The sequence below is a fragment of the Plecotus auritus genome (assembly GCF_963455305.1).
Source record: "Plecotus auritus genome assembly, chromosome: 2".
NCBI classification, from domain to species: Eukaryota; Metazoa; Chordata; class Mammalia; order Chiroptera; family Vespertilionidae; genus Plecotus; species Plecotus auritus.
The window spans coordinates 51,958,842-51,982,014 of NC_137771.1; the positions used below are offsets into that span (position 1 = coordinate 51,958,842).

General features: G+C 38.8%; 1 protein-coding gene across 5 annotated transcripts in view; it reads right to left on the bottom strand.

Moving 5' to 3' along the window:
• LRRC40 (leucine rich repeat containing 40) overlaps window positions 1-23,173 on the bottom strand; it is a 62,994-nt gene that overhangs the window by 36,599 nt on the left and 3,222 nt on the right. Inside the window, exons 2-7 of one of the 5 annotated variants that reach the window (XM_080658306.1) lie at window positions 20,933-21,114; window positions 19,485-19,558; window positions 14,354-14,483; window positions 10,618-10,741; window positions 5,031-5,173; window positions 3,679-3,851 (exon numbers count right to left, since the gene is read on the bottom strand). In XM_080658306.1, coding sequence (XP_080514432.1) covers window positions 3,679-3,851; window positions 5,031-5,173; window positions 10,618-10,741; window positions 14,354-14,483; window positions 19,485-19,558; window positions 20,933-21,114 — 826 coding nt within the window. The remainder of the gene's footprint in view (window positions 1-3,678; window positions 3,852-5,030; window positions 5,174-10,617; window positions 10,742-14,353; window positions 14,484-19,484; window positions 19,559-20,932; window positions 21,115-23,173) is intronic. The other 4 variants (XM_080658307.1, XM_080658308.1, XM_080658310.1 and 1 more) reach the window with 4 other exon arrangements.

Consider the following 23,173-nt stretch of genomic DNA (forward strand, 5'->3'; position numbering starts at 1 on the left):
GAAAATCTGCCTTGCCTAACCTTTCACCTTCTATAAGCAGCAAAACTTGTTTTTGACATCCAAACACAAAACCTACGACATCTAACTGGTATATAATTCCAGGTAAGTCTGAGTCATATTTTTGTATCTGTAGAAATAATTCTATCTCTAAATACAATAGGGGCAAAAGTAGGTTTACAGATGTTCAAATGGAAAATAATACAATAATTATGAAATAATAATACAAGAATAAACTATGTTTCATGTACTCACAACTAACTATAACCATATTATAGTTTTATAACATTTTATGATTTTTTGCTCACTACCCTCCTCCTCCCTATCTCCAACAGATGCTGTCAATATAGTGAACTGGAAATCTACAAAGCTGTCAATACAGTGAATTGGACATAGTAGAAAGTGCTCCTTAATGCTAAACATTATTAGATTAATCTAAGAGTTTACTTAGATTTCCCACCTACAAAACCACTCTTATCCAATGTATCTTACCCATTATCACCAATTTATTTTCTAATAAGTTATAATAAATTTGGTTCTTAATCTTTCAATAGCTCTCCACCTCTTAACTAATGAAAACTGACTCTTCACAGGTATTTTAAGAACCTCTTCCACAAGGCCTCAGCTTATCTCTTAAGTCCTAAATTCTCATAATCTGCCTACTTGCATCCTATTCACCAGTTCAATTTGACTCTTTACTGTTCTCTGAATACATCCCTATAATTTTCTGAACTTTCAAAGCTTTGTTTATACAGTTTCCTCCAGCCAAGTGATTCATTCTGACCACCTTATATGTGCAATTGAAAATTGCGATACCCTTTAAAGGTCACATGGTGAAACTAGAGATAGAATTTAGAGATAGTATTTAGAGAGAGAATTATTTCTACAGAAACAAAAATATGACTCAGTGGCTGGAGTACCACGAAAGTGAGTACATTCTTAAATTTGTGCTCTAGTCTAGACAATTAACTTGCTTCACCCTAGTCCCAGTCCTAAAGATCATCTAAAAATATTACTTCTTCCACAAAGTCTACCCCCATACCTCTCAATAACTTGTAATTCCTATAGCTCCTTCAAGCCCCCAAAGCATTTTATATCTCTCCCATGGCTTTACAGTCATTTAACAAATTCAACAAATATTTATCAGGCACCTGCTATATATCCAGAAACTGATCTAGAAGTTAGAGCAGTGAACAAAACAGATAAAAATGCAGCCTTCTGAGAGTTTACATTCTAGTAGGTCAGAGTAGCTTGTAGGTGAATCTCATTCTATTAGCATATTAAGGTTGCTGTAAAGGACAAAAATCGAATTACTGTTTGTAGGTCTGTACCTGACACCTGCACAGAAAATATTTATTTAATTTAGAAAAAAAAATCTTTTGGAGAAACCATGATGGCGGCATAGGTAAGCACCTAAAGTGCTGCCCTGCACAACAATTTCAAAACTACAACTAAAAGACAGAACGGACACCATCCAGAACCACAGGAAAGCTGGCTGAGTGGAAATTCTACAACTAGAAGGAAAGAGAAAAGCTCACGGAGAAGGAGTGGCAAAGGGCTGAGGTACGGTGACACGTGCGCGCAGAGAGGAAGGGCAGCAGAGTGCCTGGCTGGCTTTCTCTGGCGGGAGGGGGAAGGAAGCCCCCGACTGCACTGAACCCCAGTTCCGACTGCACTGAACCTCAGTTCCGGGCGAAACCCTGTGGACCCAGGCTCATACAGGGGGAGTTTGGACTGTCAGGTAGAGAGAAAGGCACACAGAGACTCGGAGACTCGGAGACTCAGGGGAGCCGTGGCGGCAGGGGTCTGGAGGCGCGAGTGTGCACAAAGACTGGCTGCAGAGGTTACCACAGGCTATCCCTAGCGGAAGGGAGTCAGAAGCTCCTGACTGCACTGAATCCCAGTTCCGACTGAACTGAACCCCAGTTCTGGGTGAGTCCCTGGGGACCCATGCTCTTACGGGGGAAATCTGGACTGTAAGGTGGAAACTCGGGAACCCTGGAAAGCAGAGGTCTGGAGACTCGTGCACAAGGGCAGGGCTGACGGGAAGCCAAGACTGTCTGCTCTGCCCTGAGACTCCACCCCGTCCAAGCTGAGCACAGAGGCTTTTGCAGTCTGGCAAGTCTAATCCTATAAGGCTGTCTCCAGCACCGAAAATCTCCCAGTGTAGACACAGCTGATCCTCACAGCCAACTGGCCTGCAGGTCAATTCCTCCCAGTGATACCAACAACAATAAAGACTTAACTACAACAAGGCTGTACACACAGTCCACAAAGGGGTGCACCAATAGTGTCCACCTCAGGTTAACTGGGGAGGCCGACCCACTGTGCCCTAGAGGACACCTAGCACACAAAGCTAGGTTTCCTACCAACTCAGGGAAGCAGTGAAAAATGGGGAGACGAAGAAACAGATCACAAACGAAAGAAATGGAGGAAAACAAACGACTGGATATAGAATTCAAAACCACGGTTATAAGGCTTTTCAAGAATATCCTAGAAAAGGCTGATAAATATAATGAGACCCTCGAAGATATGAAAAAGGACCAACTAGAAATTAAACATACATTGACTGAAATTAAAAATATTATACAGACACAACAGCAGACTAGAGGAACACAAGAATCAAGTCAAAGATTTGAAATACAAAGAAGCAAAAAACACTCAACTGGAAAAGCAAAAAGAAAAAAAAAATCCAAAAAGTTGAAAATAGTGTAAGAAAACTCTGGGACAACTTCAAGCGTACCAACATCAGAATTATGGGGGTGCCAGAAGAAGAGAGAGAGCAAGATACTGAAAACCTATTGGAAGAAATAATGACCGAAAACTTCCCCCACCTGGTGAAAGAAATAGACTTACAAGTCCAGGAAGCGCACAGAACCCCAAACAAAAGGAATCCAAAGAGGACCACACCAAGACACATCATAATTAAAATGCCAAGAGCAAAAGACAAAGAGAGAATATTAAAAGCAGCAAGAGAAAAACAGTTAGTTACCTACAAGGGAGCACCCATACAATTGTCAGCTGATTTCTCAACAGAAACTATGCAGGCCAGATGGGAGTGGCAAGAAATATTCAAAGTGATGAATAGCAAGAACCTACAACCAAGACTACTCTACCCAGCAAAGCTATTATTCAGAATGGAAGGTCAGATAAAGAGCTTTACAGATAAGAAAAAGCTAAAGAAGTTCATCACCACCAAATCAGAATTATATGAAATGCTGAAAGGTATTCTTTAAGAAGAGGAAGAAGAAGAAAAAGGTAAAGATAAAAATTATGAACAACAAATACATATCTATCAACAAGTGAACCTAAAAATCAAGTGAATTAAAAATCTGAGGAACAGAATAAACTGGTGAATATAATAGAATCAGGGGCATAGAAAGGGAGTGGACTGACAATTCTCAGGGGGAAAGGGGTAGAGGGGGTGCAGGAAGAGAATGGACAAAAATCGTACACCTATGGATGAGGACAGTGTGGGGGGAGGTAAGGGCAAAGGGTGGGGTGGGAACCAGGTGGAGGGGAGCTATGGGGGGAAAAAGGAGAAACAATTGTAATAATCTGAACAATAAAGACTTATTAAATTTAAAAAAATCTTTTTATGTATTTTTTATAAATATTTTAACTTATGAATTATAACCAAATACAAATATGATTTCTTATTCACTTGATCTTTAAACTTACCTGCTAATATCATTGTTGCTCAGGTCAAGCCTTTCCAATGATTGTAGTAGTGTAATTTCATCTGGAACGGATTTTAACTTGTTATCCCGGAGGTCTAGCACAAGGATAGAATTCAGATGCTTAAGATGTTCTGCCCCTAACATTTCAATTTGGTTTTCACCTAAATGTAATTCCTAAAAAACCAAAGATCAATCATGTATATTTCTGTAATCAATGTTATATTACATAAAAAAAAGAAAATTGAAATCTTAATTTCAAATCATTGAAAAGCACAGAGATAAAACATAACTTCCTAATCACTAAGTGCTTAAATTTTCAATTACATTTAAGCTATCTGACAGCTAAAGAAAAATGACAATAAGAAAATTTTCAAAATTTTTCTAGTAATTTACAAATAATTAAAGGTTTAACCTGGTACAAAGTTCAAAGTTTACAAAACCAAAGAAGATAAATTATTTAATAGTTACATTTATAGAATAAAAATACAAATCCAAGAACTATACTGATGAAAGATTAAAGTTTTTTGTGTATTTTTTAAGGGGGAGAACAGGAAGGGAAGGAGGGGGGGGGGCGGGGCAGAGGGAGGGAGCAACAATACATCAGTTGGCTACCTCCTGAACATGCCTCGAACTGGGCCAGGGAACGTGCCCTGGACTGGTAATTGAACCCGAGACCCTGTGGTACATGGACCAATGTTCCAACCACTGAACCACACCGGCCAGGGCAAAATATTAAAGTTTTAAAACAAATCAGTATAAGTTAAAAAGTTATTTATCTTGTTATGTTTTTTATTCCACACTTTCAATGATAATTATTATATGATCTCTCATTAACAGTATCTTTAACACTATTAGCATCATGTATTAAGAGAAATTTTTTTGACACTAATGCATAAAAAGTATACATAAAAGAAAGCAAAGCATGGCAAATTTAGAAGATAATGTTAATGCTAAATACTTATAACCAAAAGTAATTAATTTTAGACAGATCTGATTATGATCAGGTAAACGTGAGGTGGCAACTTACAGAAATAGATACATATACTGGTCCAGTTCTCCTACAATATGGCCCCAACTTACCATGTTAGCCTCATCTACTACTTCTCCAGGTATAAACTAATCATCAGGTAAAATGAACAAATTTCTATTTTTAAGTTATTTCTTTTTAAAAATATATATTACTAATACCATTAATGCATTTAGCCATATTAAAATTCCAAAAACTATTAACATAGGAAAAATGTAGCACTTACAACTAACACATATTTCCAATGTAAAGCAAGATTAAAAATTTCATTTTCATAAATAACTTTTGAAAAATATATAGTTACTCAATAATCAACTAAATAGTACCTTTAATAATTTACAAGAAGGAAATTCTGGTAAAAAACGTAATTTATTCCTCCGCAAATAAAGCAATTCTAGAGATTCCATGCCAGCCAATTCAGAAGGTATAGATTCCAACAGATTTGAATTACAATCCAAATGCTTTAATCCTGTAATACATATTTAGCAAAAAATTATTTTAATAGAGAAAAAATATTGGTCTATAATTTTATGTACATTCAAAAAATGTATACGTAATCATGAGAACTTATGTATCTGTGCTGTTATATACTTTTATAATAATCAAGAATCCTAGAATGCCACTGAATTAAAAAAACATGAACGAAGACTTTTTTCATTTAATTATAAGAGAATTGCTATTAAAATTAATGTTTTATAATAGTCCATGTTGTCATCATTTTTAAAAACTTTGGTACTCTGTTAAAGTACTCTAAAATGTACAAGGTGGGGCAAAAGTAGGTTTACAGTTGTTCCTATAGAAAATAATACAATACCCTAGCCCAGTGGTCGGCAAACTGCGGCTCGCAAGCCACAAGTGGCGCGCGAGCTGGTGTTTGCCGCTCTGTTGACTAATGAGTTTGCCGACCACTGCGTAAGACATTACCCTTACCCAGAAGTTTTGACTTCAGGTTAAAAACATTAGTACATTAAAATGTTTTTTAAGTGTTTTTCCCTAAGGCAGTGGTCGGCAAACTCATTAGTCAACAGAGCAGCAAACCACGGCTCGCAAGCCGAGCCGTGGTTTGCTGACCACTCCCCCAGCCGGTTTGGCTCGGTGGATAGAATGTCAGCCTGCGGACTGAAGGGTCCCAGGTTCGATTCTGGTCAAGGGCACATGCCTGAGTTGCGGGCTCAATCTCCAGTGGGGGGCGTGCAGGAGACATCCAATCAATGATTCTCTCTCATCATTGATTATTCTCTCTCTCTCTCCCTCTTCCTTCCTCTCTGAAATCAATAAAAATATATTTTAAAAAAAGAAAGCAATGCCGAAACCGGTTTGGCTCGGTGGATAGAGCGTCAGCCTGCGGACTGAGGGGTCCCGGGTTCGATTCCGGTCAAGGGCATGTAACTTGGTTGCGGGCACATCCCCAGTAGGGGGTGTGCAGGAGGCAGCTGATCGATGTTTCTCTCTCATCAATGTTTCTGACTCTCTCTCTCTCTCCCTTCCTCTCTGTAAAAAATAAATAAAATATATTTTAAAAAAAAAGAAAGCAATACAATAATTCTATATAATAAAGAGGTAATATGCAAATTGACCATCACTCCAACACACAAGATGGCCACCCCCATGTGGTCAAAGATGGCCACCCCATGTGGACACAAGATGACCACCACAAGATGGCCGGCAGGGGAGGGCAGTTGTGGGTGATCAGGCCAGCAGGGGAGGGCAGTTGGGAGGGACCAGGCCTAAAAGGGAGGGCAGTTTGGGGCGATCAGGCTTGCAGGGGAGCACAGTAGGGGGGAACCCAGGCCTGCAGGGGAGGGCAGATGGGGGGGACCAGGCCCGCAGGTGAGGGCAGTTAGGAGTGATCAGGCCTGCAGGGAAGGCTGGCAAGGCAGGGAAGTTAGGAGTGACCGGGCTAGCAGGGGAGGACAGTTAGGGGCAACCAGGCCTGCAGGGGAGGGCAGTTGGGACAACCAGGCCAGCAGGGGAGGGCAGTTAGGGGCAACAAGGCTGGCAAGGGAGGGCAGTTAGGGGTGACCAGGCCAGCAGGGGAAGGCAGTTGGGGGCGACCAGGCCTGCAGGGGAGGACAGTTAGGGGCAACAAGGCTGGCAAGGGAGGGCAGTTAGGGGTGACCAGGCCAGCAGGGGAAGGCAGTTGGGGGCAACCAGGCCTGCAGGGGAGGACAGTTAGGGGCGACCAGGCCGGCAGGGGAGGGCAGTTAGGGGTGACCAGGTCGGCAGGAGAGGGCAGTTAGGGGCAATCAGGCTGGCAGGGGAGCAGTTAGGCGTCGATCAGACTGGCAGGGGAGTGGTTAAGGGGTGATCAAGCTGGCAGGCAGAGCAGTTAGGGGCAATCAGGAAGGCAGGCGAGCGGTTGGGAGCTAACAGTCCTGGATTGTGAGAGGGATGTCTGATGGCCCGTTTAAGCCCGATCCCATCGGGATCGGGCCTAAATGGGCAGTTGGACATCCCTGGAGGGATCCCAGATTGGAGAGGGTGCAGGCTGGGCTGAGGGACACACACCCCAGTGCACGAATTTCGTGCACTGCGCCTCTACTAAATAATATAAGAATAAACTATTTTGCATACTCACAACTCTAAACCTTTTTTGCCCCACCCTGTTTAAATTACACATTATGAGATTATTTCCCTCCAGTTATATATCTTTAAAAAGAAACAGCTTAAGATAGATATATAACTATGCATGCATACTAGACATACTAGATTTATAAATGGATATCAGTAGCTTAGACATATCAGTATTTAAAATAGGGAAATTGACTGTCAAAAAGCCTTGGATTTTTATGTATTTCCTCTTATTCTTCTTTCATTCATACTGCCTCTGTCTCTTTTCCATCCTTCCTTCTTCTATTTTTTTTTTTTTTTTAAGTACATGCTTTCTCTCACATCTTACTAACACTCTTGACAAGAATTTCTTACTTGCAACATCTCTCTCTTACCTCCGGGGTCTTTCTTTCTTAAAAAACAGAACAGAAAACAAAACTGAAAAAAAGTAAAGGGCTTCTTTCACTTAAAACTTCAAAATGCAGTTTTCTCCCTAACCCATAATACAGATTCTTCCACTTATAATAGCCACAATTTTCCATAATTTACTCTCAACCCTCTAGTTTGAATAAGCTATATACATTTTACAACATTTTTTCCTGTACTGTAAGCTTGTCAATTTTAAAATTCAAGACTGAGCTGTTACAATACCTTAGACTGCAGTCTTTTAGTGATTAAGAAGCTAATTGCTTTAAATAAATGTAACAGTACTACTTTCAACTACTCCTCCTATCTAATAAAGATTGAATATGCTAATTGACCATCACACCCTCACTAAGATGGAAGTGCCCACAGCCAATAAGGAGGGAATATGCTAATTGACTATCACGCCCTCAAAGATGGCGGCACCCACAGCCACAAGATGGCGGCGCCCAGTCCCCTCAGCCCTCCAGCTGCCCAGGGCTGGCCCAAGGGAAGACCAAACGACTGAACAAGCAGGCTGCATGGGGCAACCAGGCCGTCAGGGGGTTAGTGAGGGACAACCAAACGACTGAACAAGCAGGCTGCGTGGGTGACCAGGCCGGCAGGGGGGTTAGTGAGGGACGACCAAACGACTGAACAAGCAGGCTGCATGGGGTGATCAGGCTGGCGGAGCGGGGGGGGAGGGGCAGTTAGAGGTGATCAGGCTGGCGGAGCGGGGGGGAGGGGCAGTTAGAGGTGATCAGGCCAGCAGGGGGCCAGTTGGGGCAAACAGGGAGGCAGGCAGGTGAGCGATTAGAAGCCAGCAGTCCAGGATTGTGAGAGGGATGTCCTACTGCCGGTCTAGACCGGCAGTAGGACATCCCCCAAGGGGTCCCGGATTGGAGAGGGTGCAGGCTGGGCTGAGGGGACCGCCCCCCCCCCCCCGTGCATGAATTTCGTACACCGGGCCTCTAATAATATAGTAATAGATTATTTTGCTAGAGCATTAAGAAAAATGTCACAATCTCATCCACCCCAAATCCAGTAACTTCTATAAACAAAAGTGTGTTTGAAAGTTAGAGCTGTAGTTTTCACAACTGTTTGCATCTTAAAAGCCCTGATTGAGAATACAAGCAGTATGTAGTTGAAAGAGTAGTGGGGATGATAAGAGTAAGAGGACTCAATCCCTTGCTCTATAATTTACAATATAATTTCTAATCTAGGTTTATGAATCTTAAAAATTTAAATAATATGCACATCCCGTAAATGGCAAAACTATATGTAAAAGCATTCTAAGTTTTTTAAAAAGCATATAAATGTTAGATATTGTTCTTAGGATCCAGTCATTAATAGTGAAATAACTACTAAATGTCCTAATAATGACAGCTTTAAAGTATTGCTGTTGTGACTGAAGTACAGAAAGCATCTGATCATTAATTATACAGTACTAGAGGCCTGATGCACGAAATTCGTGCAAGCTCAGCCCTCGCAGCCGCGGCAGCTTGCCTCAGCCTTCACAGCCCCAGCTTCGTCCAGAAGGTCATCCAGAAGTTTGTCCGGAAGGATGTCCAGAAGATCGTTCGGCTGTCCAGTCTAATTAGCATATTATGCTTTTATTATTATAGATATTAGAAAAATTGGTGTATATTCATCTGTTCCTATCTCAAGATATTTCCACTCAATTTACGAAAAAAAATGTTTCTTTTATACTCACTGCAGATACCATATTTTATGTTTAACTCTACTTCCTAATACCTTTTTTGGGAAATGGCAAAGACAAGCAGTCTTAACTGTTGGTATCACAAGTAAAGGCTCCCCTAAAACATCAATTTGATTTATGCAGATTTATGAATTCCTATTATAAATGACAAATACTTATTAAAGTAAAATATACAATTTTACAAATTCACCTCCAAATGATCTGTAATCAACTATACAGAATCACTTTTGACTTCCTTTACAAAACAAGGGTTAAAAAAATGAAGAGGGCTGCCCTAGCCGGTTTGGCTCAGTGGATAGAGCATCGGCCTGCAGACCAAGGTGTCCTAGGTTCGATTCTGGTCAAGGGCACATGCCTGGGTTGCGGGCTCAGTCCAACATGCAGGAGGCAGCCAATCAATGATTCCCTCTCATCATTGATGTTTCTCTCTTCCTTCCTCTCCCTTCCTCTCTGAAAGCAATAAAAATATTTAAAAAAATAAAATAAATAAAAAAAAAATGAAGAGGGCTTACATATGATTAACAGAATAGACTAGATAAGGTAAATAGTGTACAGATGATACACACTGTGGTCATCAACCAAGAAATAACAGTTTGCCTTTAAACAAAAAAAGCCTTTTAATGATTTTGGTCTCTAACTCAAGAATTCTAAGATTATTAAGTATAGTTATTAAAAAGGTACTTAAAATGTACCTTAAGTATTTTTATCCCTTAATATTAGTTCTATAATACTTTCAATATGATGGTTCAGTGGAAAACTATAATAGAAGCACTAAATTTTAACATTTTTTTTAAAAAGGATTCATAATTTAGGCAAAACTAGACCATATCTTGTCATTATTAATTATGAACCACAAGGAGGCTACAGCAATGACAATAACCATATGTCATAGATAGAAACACCTATGAGAAGGGAATAACCTCTTAGTGAATACTGAATGAAAGAATGAAAATATAGCACAGCTCAAAACCTTAATCAATTTCTCAGGTATAAAATTTTATCACAATTTATAATCATATTTTCTTTTCCTTTTGTTTTGATATGCCAAAGTATCTTTTTGGTGTTGTTGAGGAAGTTCATAGATAATAATGGCCTGGAGAAAACCTGACTAGTTGCTATTGTTTGCATTTACCACCATAAAATCTATTATTTTATTTCTCTGCAAGTATCTGTATTAAAATTTATTTTGATAAAAGTTTCACCAACTTCAAATATATGTATTTTTTAAAACTGAGATTTACTTTTCATTCCACTTATTTCTGCTGGTAAATTCTTCAGCTGATTACTGGAAAGATTGAGTCGCACCAGACTGGATAGAGAAGAAAAACTAGCAGGAACAGTTGTAAGACAATTATTTGAAAGATCCTTTAAAAAGAGAGAGATAGAATGAATGAATGAACAATAAAAATAAACAAATTATCCCTAAAGGGTATTCCAGAATTATGCAAGGATTGGAACATTATTTAAATATATATATATTTCTGAGGCTATTTTTTAACCCTCCTTCACTGACAGTTTCACAAATCATCATTCATTACCTCAATATTCTGTGGGCCCACTACATACCCAATAATGTAGCAGAGAGAAATCAGAATAAATTCTGACTTCAGAAACAGTTTATAAAAAATAAGTCATGCTCTACTATGTATCCTATTTTCAATATGAAAAATCCATTTGTTTATCAAATATTTATTGACTGCCTGTGATAAATAGGGCAAACTATGGGTAAACTGTAATACGAAATGAAATATAACTTTGCAAGAAAGAAATATTCTTGGGGGAAAAAAAGGAAACTAAAGCTGAAAATATGGCCATTTTAATTTTCAAGGAAAAAATATTCCCTCTTGATTTTCTGCTGACCTCAGTAAGTCTGCTTTGACTAAGTCTAGAAGTCCACTACACTACTACAGTATTCATTCATTCAAGCTTGCCTAATTAATCTTTATACCACAATGTTTCTTTTAGTCATTGTTTCTTTTTTTTTCTTTAAACAGTTACACAAGAACTTTCTTTTTGAAACTCCCTTTAAAAGACAATGTTATAAAACAAATAATTTTCTTATGATATTTGAATTCGGTGTAAGTACTCCATTAGCTATCAGGAAACTGTTAGGTAGGGCCAATAGTAACAATGAATAGAAAAAAATAACTTAAAGGAAATGCTCCCTGAAGACTTTCAATTAGTCTAAAATTAAACAATTGTATTCTGTAATTCTAAATAAATCAAGAAGATACAAAAAGGTAAAAATGCTAGATCAGCATTTTTAAAAATACTGTTGTAAACAATAGAAAATAACATATCATCGTAATCTATAACATACAACATAATAATCTACAACTCCAATACTCTAAATTCTAAGAATTAACAGATTACTAATAAATAAATATTGTATAATATTAAAAGTTACTGACACTAAATGCAATGTAGTATTCTGGATTGGATCCTGGAACAGAAAGAAGAACATTAGTGGAAAAATCTTAATAAAATCTGTAGTTTAGTTAGTAATGTTGTACCAATATTAATTTCTTACTTTTTACAAATGTCCTATGGTTATGTAATATGCTAACATTAAGGAAATCTGGGTGATGGGAATATAGGAACTCTGTACTCTCTTTATATTTCTACTAGAGGCCTGGTGCACAGATTTGTGCACATTGAAAGGAAATTAATTATAAGAAAGATTTGTGCAGTAATTACGTTGCTGCAAAACATTACATGTCAAAATAGTATATATAGTATTATAAAATTAAAACGTGTGTGCGATTGGCATCAGCGAGAGCTTTATATGTATCGAGCATGCCCGAGTCAACGTTTATTTTAAACCGCTAGTGTGCATCATATGTACCGGATGGTCAGTCGGACAGATGGACTGTCAGTCATTTAACCTTTTATATATATAGATAAATCAAAAATTATTCCAAACAAAAAGCTTAAAATAAAAGTTCCTACTAGAGAAAAGATATTAATTCTTCACAAATTCATTTTAAATAACCCAAATCAACAAATTACTAAAAAAGTTAAACATTTAATTATTGTAGTTAATAATTAAATTAGATCTAAAATTTAATTAATATCTAAATAGATATTTATACTTCCAATTCTTCAGTAAATATTTATTTAGTAGCATTATACAGTTAGTTTTTAACCTAAGAAATATTACCAGTGTAAATTATTACAGATGCTTATACTTCTAATGTTTTAATATATTGTTGCTCACATTATGGTTTATTTGATACTGAATCCTTAACACAATTCTCACTGAAACATCCTTTCATTATGCTACCTGTAATCCAGGAACCTATTCAAAGAAATAACTGGGAATTGCTGTAGTTTATCAGTTTTTTTTTCTGCTATAGACTCTTAAAAAAAATTCAATTGCTCCCTTTTTCCATTAAATTCCTAAGAAAATCCCTCCTTTCCCTCCTTTGCCATTCACTTTATCTACCTAACTTTCCAAACCTTATTTCCAGTCTAACCAGATTGACAGAGATACTGAAGGAATGGGTGAAGAGAGTGTGTATTTTGATTTCAAACACTAGAGGAGATAAAGGGATATATCAAGAAGGATGTTTTTACAGAAAAAAAAAAAATAGAAGTAAAAGAAGTAATTTTCCCTTAAGAAATAAACTTTGAGGCTAAAATGACATAAATTAGTTTTCCAAACATGTAAGAGGGAAAAGAACAAAAATATAATACTAATTTACTATGTGGAGTAGAGATTATTAGAACATCTGATCTAATACAGCTAAAGTCTTTCTGATGGGATACCTTACAGTGGAATGTTATTCCTTCAGTGGTAAAGTGGGGGGAAAAATACACTTTGGAGTCAAACTGGCTTATGTTAAAATCCTGAATTCCTTACTTGTTAGTTGAATGACTTCCAATAAGTTGCTTCTTTTTATAAGCCTAGTTTCTTATCTGTAGTAGAGGATAAAACTACCTTGCCATATGTAAAGCACAAAACAAAGTGCCCATTGTTTTTATAATACTTAATATGATTAAAATAATATTTCTATTGCTTTAAAGTTATCTCTTCTTATTGAGATGTGACACAGATGTAATAACAATTTTGCCAGATTATGTTGCCATTTTAAAAAAGAGAGCAAAAAGACAGGCCTTAAGGGATTACCTGGGTAATCAGAGGATAGGAAGGCTATAAGGCCTATAAAGGAGGAAGTGGAATGGGTATAGAAAAGGGAACTGGTATATGCTCAAAACACCTTTCCTTCTAATTCAACCTTTCTAATGCCGCAACCCTTTAATACAGTTCCTCATGTTGTGGTGACCCCCAACCATAAAATTATTTTCGTTGCTACTTCATAACTGTAATTTTGCTACTGTTAATGAATTGTAATGTAAATATCTGTGTTTTCCCATGGTCTTAGTATCTACAGCAGCGACCCACAGGTTGAGAACCGCTAGCAGGGTCGCCTAAGACCATCGGAAAACACAGATATTTACATTACGATTCAAAATAGTAGCAAAATTACAGTTATGAAGTAACAACGAAAATAATTTTATGGTTGGGGGTCACCACAACATGAGGAACTGTATTAAAGGGTCGCGGCATTAGAAAGGTTGAGAACCACTGCTCTAATTTGCTAAGCCATAAAAGCCTCTGAATAACAAAGTGATTCTCATCACCCCTTTCCCACACTCTATTCCTAAATTAAAACTAAGGTGATTTCATAAGAAAATAAGAAAAACAAATTTACAATTACTTCTTTAATGATCTAATTGAAATGCATACATTCTGGTAACCTAATCATATAATCCAGTGGTCGGCAAACTGCGGCTCGCGAGCCACATGTGGCTCACAAGCTGCGGTTTGCCGCTCTGTTGACTAATGAGTTTGCCGACCACTGATATAATCAGTTGCCCATTTCCTCATGATTTTAATCATACATAAAGATTCTCAGCCTAATGAAAAATGTGATCAGTCCCAAATTATACAAAAATTGGAAAATCACAACTTACCAAATCTTCTAAATTGAACAATTGTTCAAATCCTTCTGGTATAGACGTTAGTTCATTATGCTGGAGATACAGGCCCTTCAGGTTTCTGAGATTTGTAATTTCTTCAGGGAGTATCTTCAGTTTGTTATGGCTATTAATAAAATAAATGCTGAATCATTAGCTGACAACTACATGGACTCATTAAAAACATGAAATATGTTTACTAATATTAAAGTTACCAAGCTTCATGTCCTAAAGTAATCAAATTGAGGGTTTCAATGGAAAACAACAAAGAAATAAAAGATTTTTAACCAAATAATTTGTGAACTTTTGATTGCTGCCCTATAATCAACTCTTAATTTTACATATAGTGTGAAAGGATACGCTGGATTCTTACTATTTTATACTGCACCTGAGTTTCAGAATTTTTACAAAGATGTGCACACACACACTACAATGCAGCACATCTTATATGGGGGTAATGTTTTAAAGTTATCGCCCAAGACAAAAAAAGCTGTTTCTGTCTGAGGACCTGGCATGTCCATTTGAATGTAATATAAAACGCCACTCTTCTAGCCCTAACCGGTTTATCTCAGTGGATAGAGCATCGGCCTGTGGACTGAAGGGTCCCAGGTTCGATTCCGGTCAAGGGCATGTACCTTGGTTGCGGGCACATCCCCAGTAGAAGGTGTGCAGGAGGCAGCTGATGGATGTTTCTCTCTCATCTGTTGTTCCTAACTCTCTATCCTTCTCCCTTCCTCTCTGTAAAAATCAATGAAATATATTTAAAAAATAAATAAATAAAACTCCACTCTTCTTTGTACCTAGTTTTAACATTTCAGCTCAATCCTTCTATAGAGATATTTAGCTTACTGGTTTAAGAGAATTCCCAAGTTACCGAGGATGACACACTCCCAGATAATTAAGAGATGACTTAAGTTGTTCCCAGATTTACCTCAACTATTCACTTGGGAATTCCACTCTCTTTTCATGCCACATACAATTATTCAACAGATAATGGAGAAATGTATAATAGGGTAACTAACAATAACCTTGTTATATTAAAATAGAACTAGTTGAAATAAAAATGCCAAAAGATGTGTTCTAAAATAAGAACCACTGAAAATTGTCAAAAACGGGTTACTACTGTTGGTTATATAATCAAAATCTTTATATATTTGATGGGGATCTAGTTGAGAAGAGTAATTCTAGCTATATACTTCCTCCATTTCTTTTCATCATTTATTTCCTCCATTCTAATGTTCAGACTCGGAAGCTAAAACTAAAGCCACATGCACTCTATTTTCCCTCACCTCTTCCTCTCAACCCAACCTAGTCTTGCTTTTGCAGGCCACACCCATGCCTTGACTTGTAAGTTCTAATATAGTTCTAATATAGTTCTAAACAATTAGCACCTTTTTTGTGTATAGATAATTTTGTTGATTTATGGTGATTTTAAGGTTTTCACCAGATGAGGACTGTTGTTTGAGGTACTGTTTTTCCTCACACCAGTTAACATACCTTCAGAAAACTGACACTTGGCTATATTATGTTAGACAGATCTGTAACAATATCTATTTTATAAATCATACTTTGCAAAATATGTTTTGAATACTTATACCTTTTTGTTTTTTCTCCTAAATGAAATAATCCATTTTCTCCTAATGTGTGTGTGTGTGTGTGTGTGTGTGTGTGTGTGTGTGTGTGTGTGTGTCAGGTAGTTGGTTATTCTTTCTTGAAAATCTGGATGTGCAATGAAGAGCCATGGCTGCCTGGCCACCCAGACATCTATCAATGAGGACCAGAAGCATATCCACAGAACCCTAGGAGTCCCCAGAAAACATTAACAACCACTAATATCAAAACCATCAAATTTTTCATCATTAATGAAAGAACTGTTTTCAGTTTATTCCTATTGCTTAACACTTAGATATTTTTTATATCAAAATAACTTAAAACTTAGATATCAACAAAGAGGTTTTCTAAAATAACCACATAAAATTGTTTCATAAAACAAATTTTTTAATTCTCACCAGAAAGTATGTTTTATTGATTTTTAGAGAAAGAAGAAAGAAGAGAGAGAGAGAGACAGAGAGAGAGAGAAACATCTATCAGTTGCCTCCCACAAGCCCCAGAAGGGATCGAACCCAAAACCTAGTAATGTGCCCTGACCAGGAATTGCACCCCCAACCTTTTTTGGTGTACAGGATGACACGCCAACAAACTGAGCCACCAAGACAGGGCAAAACAGAAGTATTTTTTAAAAATCAACTGGCCTTGAATCTGTAAAACCAGAAAGTATGTAGACAATTCTAAAACAAAAAATAAAAATAACCTGAGAATTGAAACTCATTCTTATTCTACTTTAACCACTTTCTGAGGTAATAAAAAAAATATTTTAAAGTATTAGAAAAAATTTTTTTTAATATATCTTTATTGATTTCAGAGAGGAAGGGAGAGGGAGAAACAGCAATAATGAGAGAGAATCACCAATTGGCTGCCTCTTGTACGCCTCCTACTGGGGATCGAGCCCAAAACCCAGGCATGTGTCCTCGACCGGAATCGAACCTGGGACCATTCAGTCCGCAGGCCAACATTCTATCCACTGAGCTAAGCCAGCTAGGGCTAGAAAAAACATTTTAGAGAAACCAAGATGGCGGCACAGGTAAACACCTGAACTTGCCACCTCACACAACCACTTCAAAACTACAACTAAAAGACAAAACAGACATCATCCAGAACCACAGAAAGGCTGGCTGAGTGGAAATTCTACAACTAGAAGGGAGGAGAAAAGCACACTGAGACTCAGAGGAGCTACGGAAGTAAAGGCAGAGGTACCGAGGCGTGCGCTGAGAGGGCTGACAACTGAGTATGCAGCTGGCTTTTTCAATCCAGAGGGAGACACAAGCTCCCGACTGCTCTGAACTCCAGTTCCGGGCGAGATTCTGGGGACCCAGACTCATACGGGGAAAAACTGGACTGTCTGGCAGTGGGCAGAACTCGAGGACAGCTTTCTCTCAGAGGGGCTTGCAGCAATTACCAAGGGACACTGAGACCCGGGGACCTCTTAGGGCAGGGCTGACGGGAAGCCATTGCTGTTTGCTCTGCCCTGAGACTCCGCCCCATCCAAGCTGTGTGCAGAGACTTTTGCATATGAATGGCCTGGTCCTTTGAATTCTAAACTTACCTATCAAAAACTGCAGCTGAGTCAGAGAGACCCAGAACATCCAAAAGAAGGGCCAAGGCCCCACAGCAGCTTGCACTGCTTCACAGCTGGGCCTCATCTGGGCACCTCCAAAACACAAACAAAGAAGAGGAACCTGCAGATCTCTTTGTAGCTCCTGCTGGGTGGCCTCAGGCAGAGGCTAAATTAGCACCTCCTTGGAGATCCAAGAGCCAGTGTATCCAGGGGTCAGGGTAGGACCATCCAGATTACAACTCCTCAGATCCATAAGGGAGACACTCAGGGGGCAGACTCAGCACCAAAGCCCCACTGAAGCAAGTCTTGCCTCATAAGAGTGTCTCCAGCACAGAAGTTCTCCCATCATAGACACAGCTGATCCTCGCAGCCAATTGGCCTGGAGGTCAATTCCTCCCAATGATACCAACAACAGTCTTAACTACAACAAGACTATGCACACAGCCCACAAAGGGGTGCACCAAGAGTGTCCACCTCAGGTAACTGGGGACTCTGAGCCACTGTGCCCTATAGGACACCTACCACACAAAGCCACTCTATCAACTCAGGGAAGCAGCCAAAATGCAAAGACAAAGAAACAGGTCACAAATAAAAGAAATGGAGGAAAGCAAACTACTGGATATAGAGTTCAAAACCATGGTTGTAAGGTTTTTCAAGAATTTTCTAGAAAAGGCTGATAAATTTAGTGAGACCCTCGAGGATATGAAAAAGGACCAACTAGAAATTAAGCATACACTGACTGAAATAAAAAAATAATATACAGAGATCCAACAGCAGACTAGGGGATCGCAAGAATCAAGTCAAAGATTTGAAATACAAAGAAGCAAAAAAACACCCAACTGGAAAAGAAAAAAGAATCCAAAAATATGAAGATAGTGTAAGGAGCCTCTGGGACAACTTCAAGTGTACCAACATCCGAATTATGGGGGTGCCAGAAGAAGAGAGAGAGCAAGATACTGAAAACCTATTGGAAGAAATAATGACAGAAAACTTCCCCCACCTGGTGAAAGAAATAGACTTACAAGTCCAGGAAGTGCAGAGAACCCCAAACAAAAGTAATCCAAAGAGAACCACACCAAGACACATCATAATTAAAATGCCAAGAGCAAAGGACAAAGAGAGAATATTAAAAGCAGCAAGAGAAAAACAGTTAGTTACCTACAAGGGAGCACCCATACGACTGTCAGCTGATTTCTCAACAGAAACTATGCAGGCCAGACGGGAGTGGCAAGAAATATTCAAAGTGATGAATAGCAAGAACCTACAACCCAGATTACTCTACCCAGCAAAGCTATCATTCAGAATTGAAGGGCAGATAAAGAGCTTCACAGATAAGAAAAAGCTAAAGGAGTCATCACTGCCAAACCAGTATCATATGAAATGCTGAAAGGTATTCTTTAAGAAGAGGAAGAAGAAGAAAAAGGTAAAGATAAAAATTATGAACAACAAATACATATCTATCAACAAGTGAATCTAAAAATCAAGTGAATAAAAAATCTGATGAACAGAATAAACTGGTGAATATAATAGAATCAGGGGCATAGAAAGTGAGTGGACTGACAATTCTCAGGGGCAAAGGGGTATGGGGGGTGCGGGAAGAGACTGAACAAAAAGTGTACACCTATGGATGAGGACAGTAGCGGTGGTAAGGGCAGAGGGTGGGGTGGGTACTGGGTGGAGGGGAGCTATGGCGGGAAAAAGAGGAACAACTGTAATAATCTGAACAATAAAGATTAAAAGAAACATTTTAAAGAATATCAGATAGATAGTGCTGGTGGTGGTGGGGAGGCAGCGAGGGGATTGAGCAAAAAAGAAAAGAGGGAGAACTCATGGAAATGGACAACAGTGTGGTGATTGCGGGAGGGAGGGGGCTGGAAGAGGGCATAGAGGGGATACACAGTGATGAAAAAATAAAGTATAAGTATTCTTTTAAAAAATAAGTTTAAATTTTACCTGACATTAAGTTTTTGAAGATTTTCTAATTCTCTTATAGCAGAAGGAAGGGATGTCAGCTGATTGTCATGTATCTAAAAGTTATTAAAAGAGTCAATATCTTAATCTTATAATTAACCATATATTAGTTTTGCGATTATACAAAATTCTTCAACAATAATCCCTTTATTCTAATTCAATAGCATTGAATTGAGTGTTGGAAATTTGTTCTGTGTATAGAAGAGGAAAAGGAGTTTGAAACTGATCAAACTGCTGTTCAGATATCATGAAGTTACATCATCACTATTCAATATTACTTCACCTCACTGAGTGGAATTTCAATCTCAAATGAGAGATAGGAGGGTTAGAAACTAACAATAGTCCTCTGATGGCATGATTTATGTCAACATACATAAAAATAAATGAGAAGTGGGTGAGGGACTTCTCTCACAGTTTCAAAGAATCATATTGTTTTCAAGGTATCAGGAACCTAAGCCAATCCATTCATTTTACAAACAAACAAACAAAAAAAACCTTCTCTAGAAATCTTACTAGATCCAACTTTTCATGTATGAATTGGAAGATAGTTGATGTTCCTAAGTTAAGGACATCAGAAGTGTGTAGATTGTGAAATAAACTATTCACGCTTTGTCACATGACATGGCAACTAGAGACTAAAACATAGTCCCTAAATAAACACACAAAAATTAAAGTTCAATAATTGAAGTCAATGTTGAAAGTTATATAAAAAAAATTTAATCTTAAGTGCAGTTGATCCTTAAACATGGGTTTGAACTGTATGGTTTCACTTATACACAGATTTTTTTCCAGTAAGTACTATAAATGTATTTTCTCTTCCTTATGCTTTTCTTAATAACATTTTCTTTTCTCTAGCGTAATTTATATGGTATGTAATACATTTAACGTAATCAATATATGTTAATCTACTGTTTATGTTATCAGTAAGGCTTCCGGTCAACAGTATGCTATTAGTAATTAAGGTTCTGGTTCAAAAGTCATACATGGATTTTCAACTGTGTAGAGCCTGGAGTCCCTAATCCCTGCATTTTTCAAGAGTCAACTGTATTTGCTTTAATGTCCAAAATAGTAACATTAAAAATTATAGCAATAGAAAAATATGAGTAGCAGCAACCACTTGTTAAATACCAATTCCGTTTGTAAAACAATGTTTGCAATTAGGTAGTAGTATCAGTCCTAGTTTACAGATGTGGAAAATGAGACACAAAGAGGTAACTTACCCAAGTTTACACAGTTATCAAGTGGCAGAGCCAAAATTTGAAGTGTGATGTTCTGACTCTACACTCCTAACCATTATGTTATGTCTAATGATAATTTGTTATTCTTCCTTGTGTTTTACCAAGTGAAATGGGTTTTCTGCTCATCAAAGCCTAAATTTAGAATTAGAATCTCTTCACCTAATGACCCATATTTATAATCAGTCAACTTACATCAAGAACAGTGAGTGCAGGTAGGAGTCGGAGGTCGTCTGTGAGTGACTGAAGTTTATTGTTGGATATTATTAATTTGGTCAAATCCATCTGTTCCCACCATCGCTCAGTAGCACTGAATGAAAGATTCTGATTAGCTTCCTCAGGGATATCCACATTTATTCTCCAGACACACTGAGGCACTATTTCCAATACAACCAGACCCAAAAAGAAGGACATAAAACAAGCAGTTAGATACTAAGTGACATACTTTTATAAACAGCTATTCAGTTTACCTACTGAAAAGCAATTGCTGAAACATTTAAATAAAAGGAAAAAAATACTTCAAATAACTCAAATAACAATGACTTGTAACTAGATTAGAGTAAAAGTTGATTTTATTAAAAAACAATATGTGAGCCCTAACCGATGTGGCTCAGTGGATAGAGCGTTGGCCTGCCCACTGAAGGGTCCCATGTTCAATTCCGGTCAAGGGCATGTACCTTGGTTGCGAGCACATCCCCAGTGGGGGGATGTGCAGGAGGCAGCTGATTGATGTTTCTCTCTCATTGATGTTTCTAACTCTCTATCCCTCTCCCTTCCTCTCTGTAAAAAATCAATAAAATATATTTAAAAACAAAAAAATAACAATGTGATATGTATTTTACCTATTACACCTCACTTTTATCTTTATTCAACTATATTTACTATACATGCAATCTGTATAGCACCTAATGGAGAGAAAGAAGGGATTCTACCATTAAGGTAACAGAGTAACAGAAGGCTTGAAAATCAGCATTTATAAGGTAATGTTATAAATTTCATAACAGAAGTGTGTATTAAGTCTGAGAAAGCACGGGTATTAACAATAATAGCTAATAATAATAATAGATAAGATGTACAAATAACAGGCAATTTTCTAACATACTAACTCATTTAAACCTCATAACAACTCTGTGAGGTAGGTGCTAATACTCTTCTAGTTTCATAGATGAGAAAAATGGGACACAGAGATAATTAGAATTTACCCAGCATTATACAGCTAGTAAACCCCAGAGATGGGATTTAAACCTTGGCAAAGCTATATAGTCTTGCCTCTCAGTCAATTGGGAGGCATACCTGAATTTGGTAGCTGCTAATTTATCTGACATATTCAACAGAAATGATAACATATGTCCACACAAAGACTGTACTTGAAAGTTCATGGCAATTTTATTCATAACTAGAGGCCTGGTGCATGAAATTTGTGCACTGGTGGGAGGGGGGGTCCCTCAGCCCAACTTGCACCCTCTCCAATCTGGGACCCCTCGGGGGATGTCCGACTGCCTGTTTAGGCCCAATCCAGGCAGTCGGACATCCCTTTCACAATCTAGGACCGCTGGCTCCCAACTGCTCTCCTGCCTGCCTGATTGCCCCTAACCGCTTCTGCCTGCCAGCCTGATCGACACCTAACTGCACCCCTGCCAGCCCGATCGTCCCCAACTGCCCTCCCCTGATAACCCGGTCACCCCCAAATGCCCTCCCCTGCATATTCCCTCTTTATTAGATAGGGTTTTTTCTTTAGCATATTGGGCAGCCCTAACTGGTTTGGCTCAGTGGATGGAGCATCGGCCTGCAGACTCAAGGGTCCCAGGTTCGATTCTGGTCAAGGGCATGTACTTTGGATGGGGGCACATACCCAGTGGGGAGTGTGCAGGAGGCAGCTGATGTTTCTCTCTCATAGATGTTTCTAGCTCTCTACCCCTTTCCCTTCCTCTCTGTAAAAAATCAATAAAATATATATTTTAAAAAAAGAAACATTTAAGATTCCTCCATATCTGCCTGGCTGGTGTGACTCAGTGGTTGAGACCCCAGGCTGCCACTGCTGGAAGGGGATCGCACCTCGGCCAGGCTGAGACCCCAGCCCAGGCTGCCACCGCTGGCCAGAAGATCACGTGGTGGGGGTGCGTGGCCCTGCCGGCCTGAGACCCCAGCCCAGGCTGTGGCCGGGGATCGCGCCAGGCACTGGCACCTCCCAGCCGGACACCCCGGGCTGCCGCCGCTGGGTGGGGATTGCTGCGTGGGGGGCGGGCGCCACCCAGCCGGACACCCCAGACTGCCGCCGCTGGGCAGACTGGGGGACTCCGGCGGGGCTAAGAGGACTGGGCCCCACCATCTTGTGGCTATGGGCGCCGCCATTTTGTCATGGAGTGATGGTTAATTTGCATATTATTCTTTTATTATATAGGATAGCCCAAAACTAGAAAAAACTCAAATGCCTTT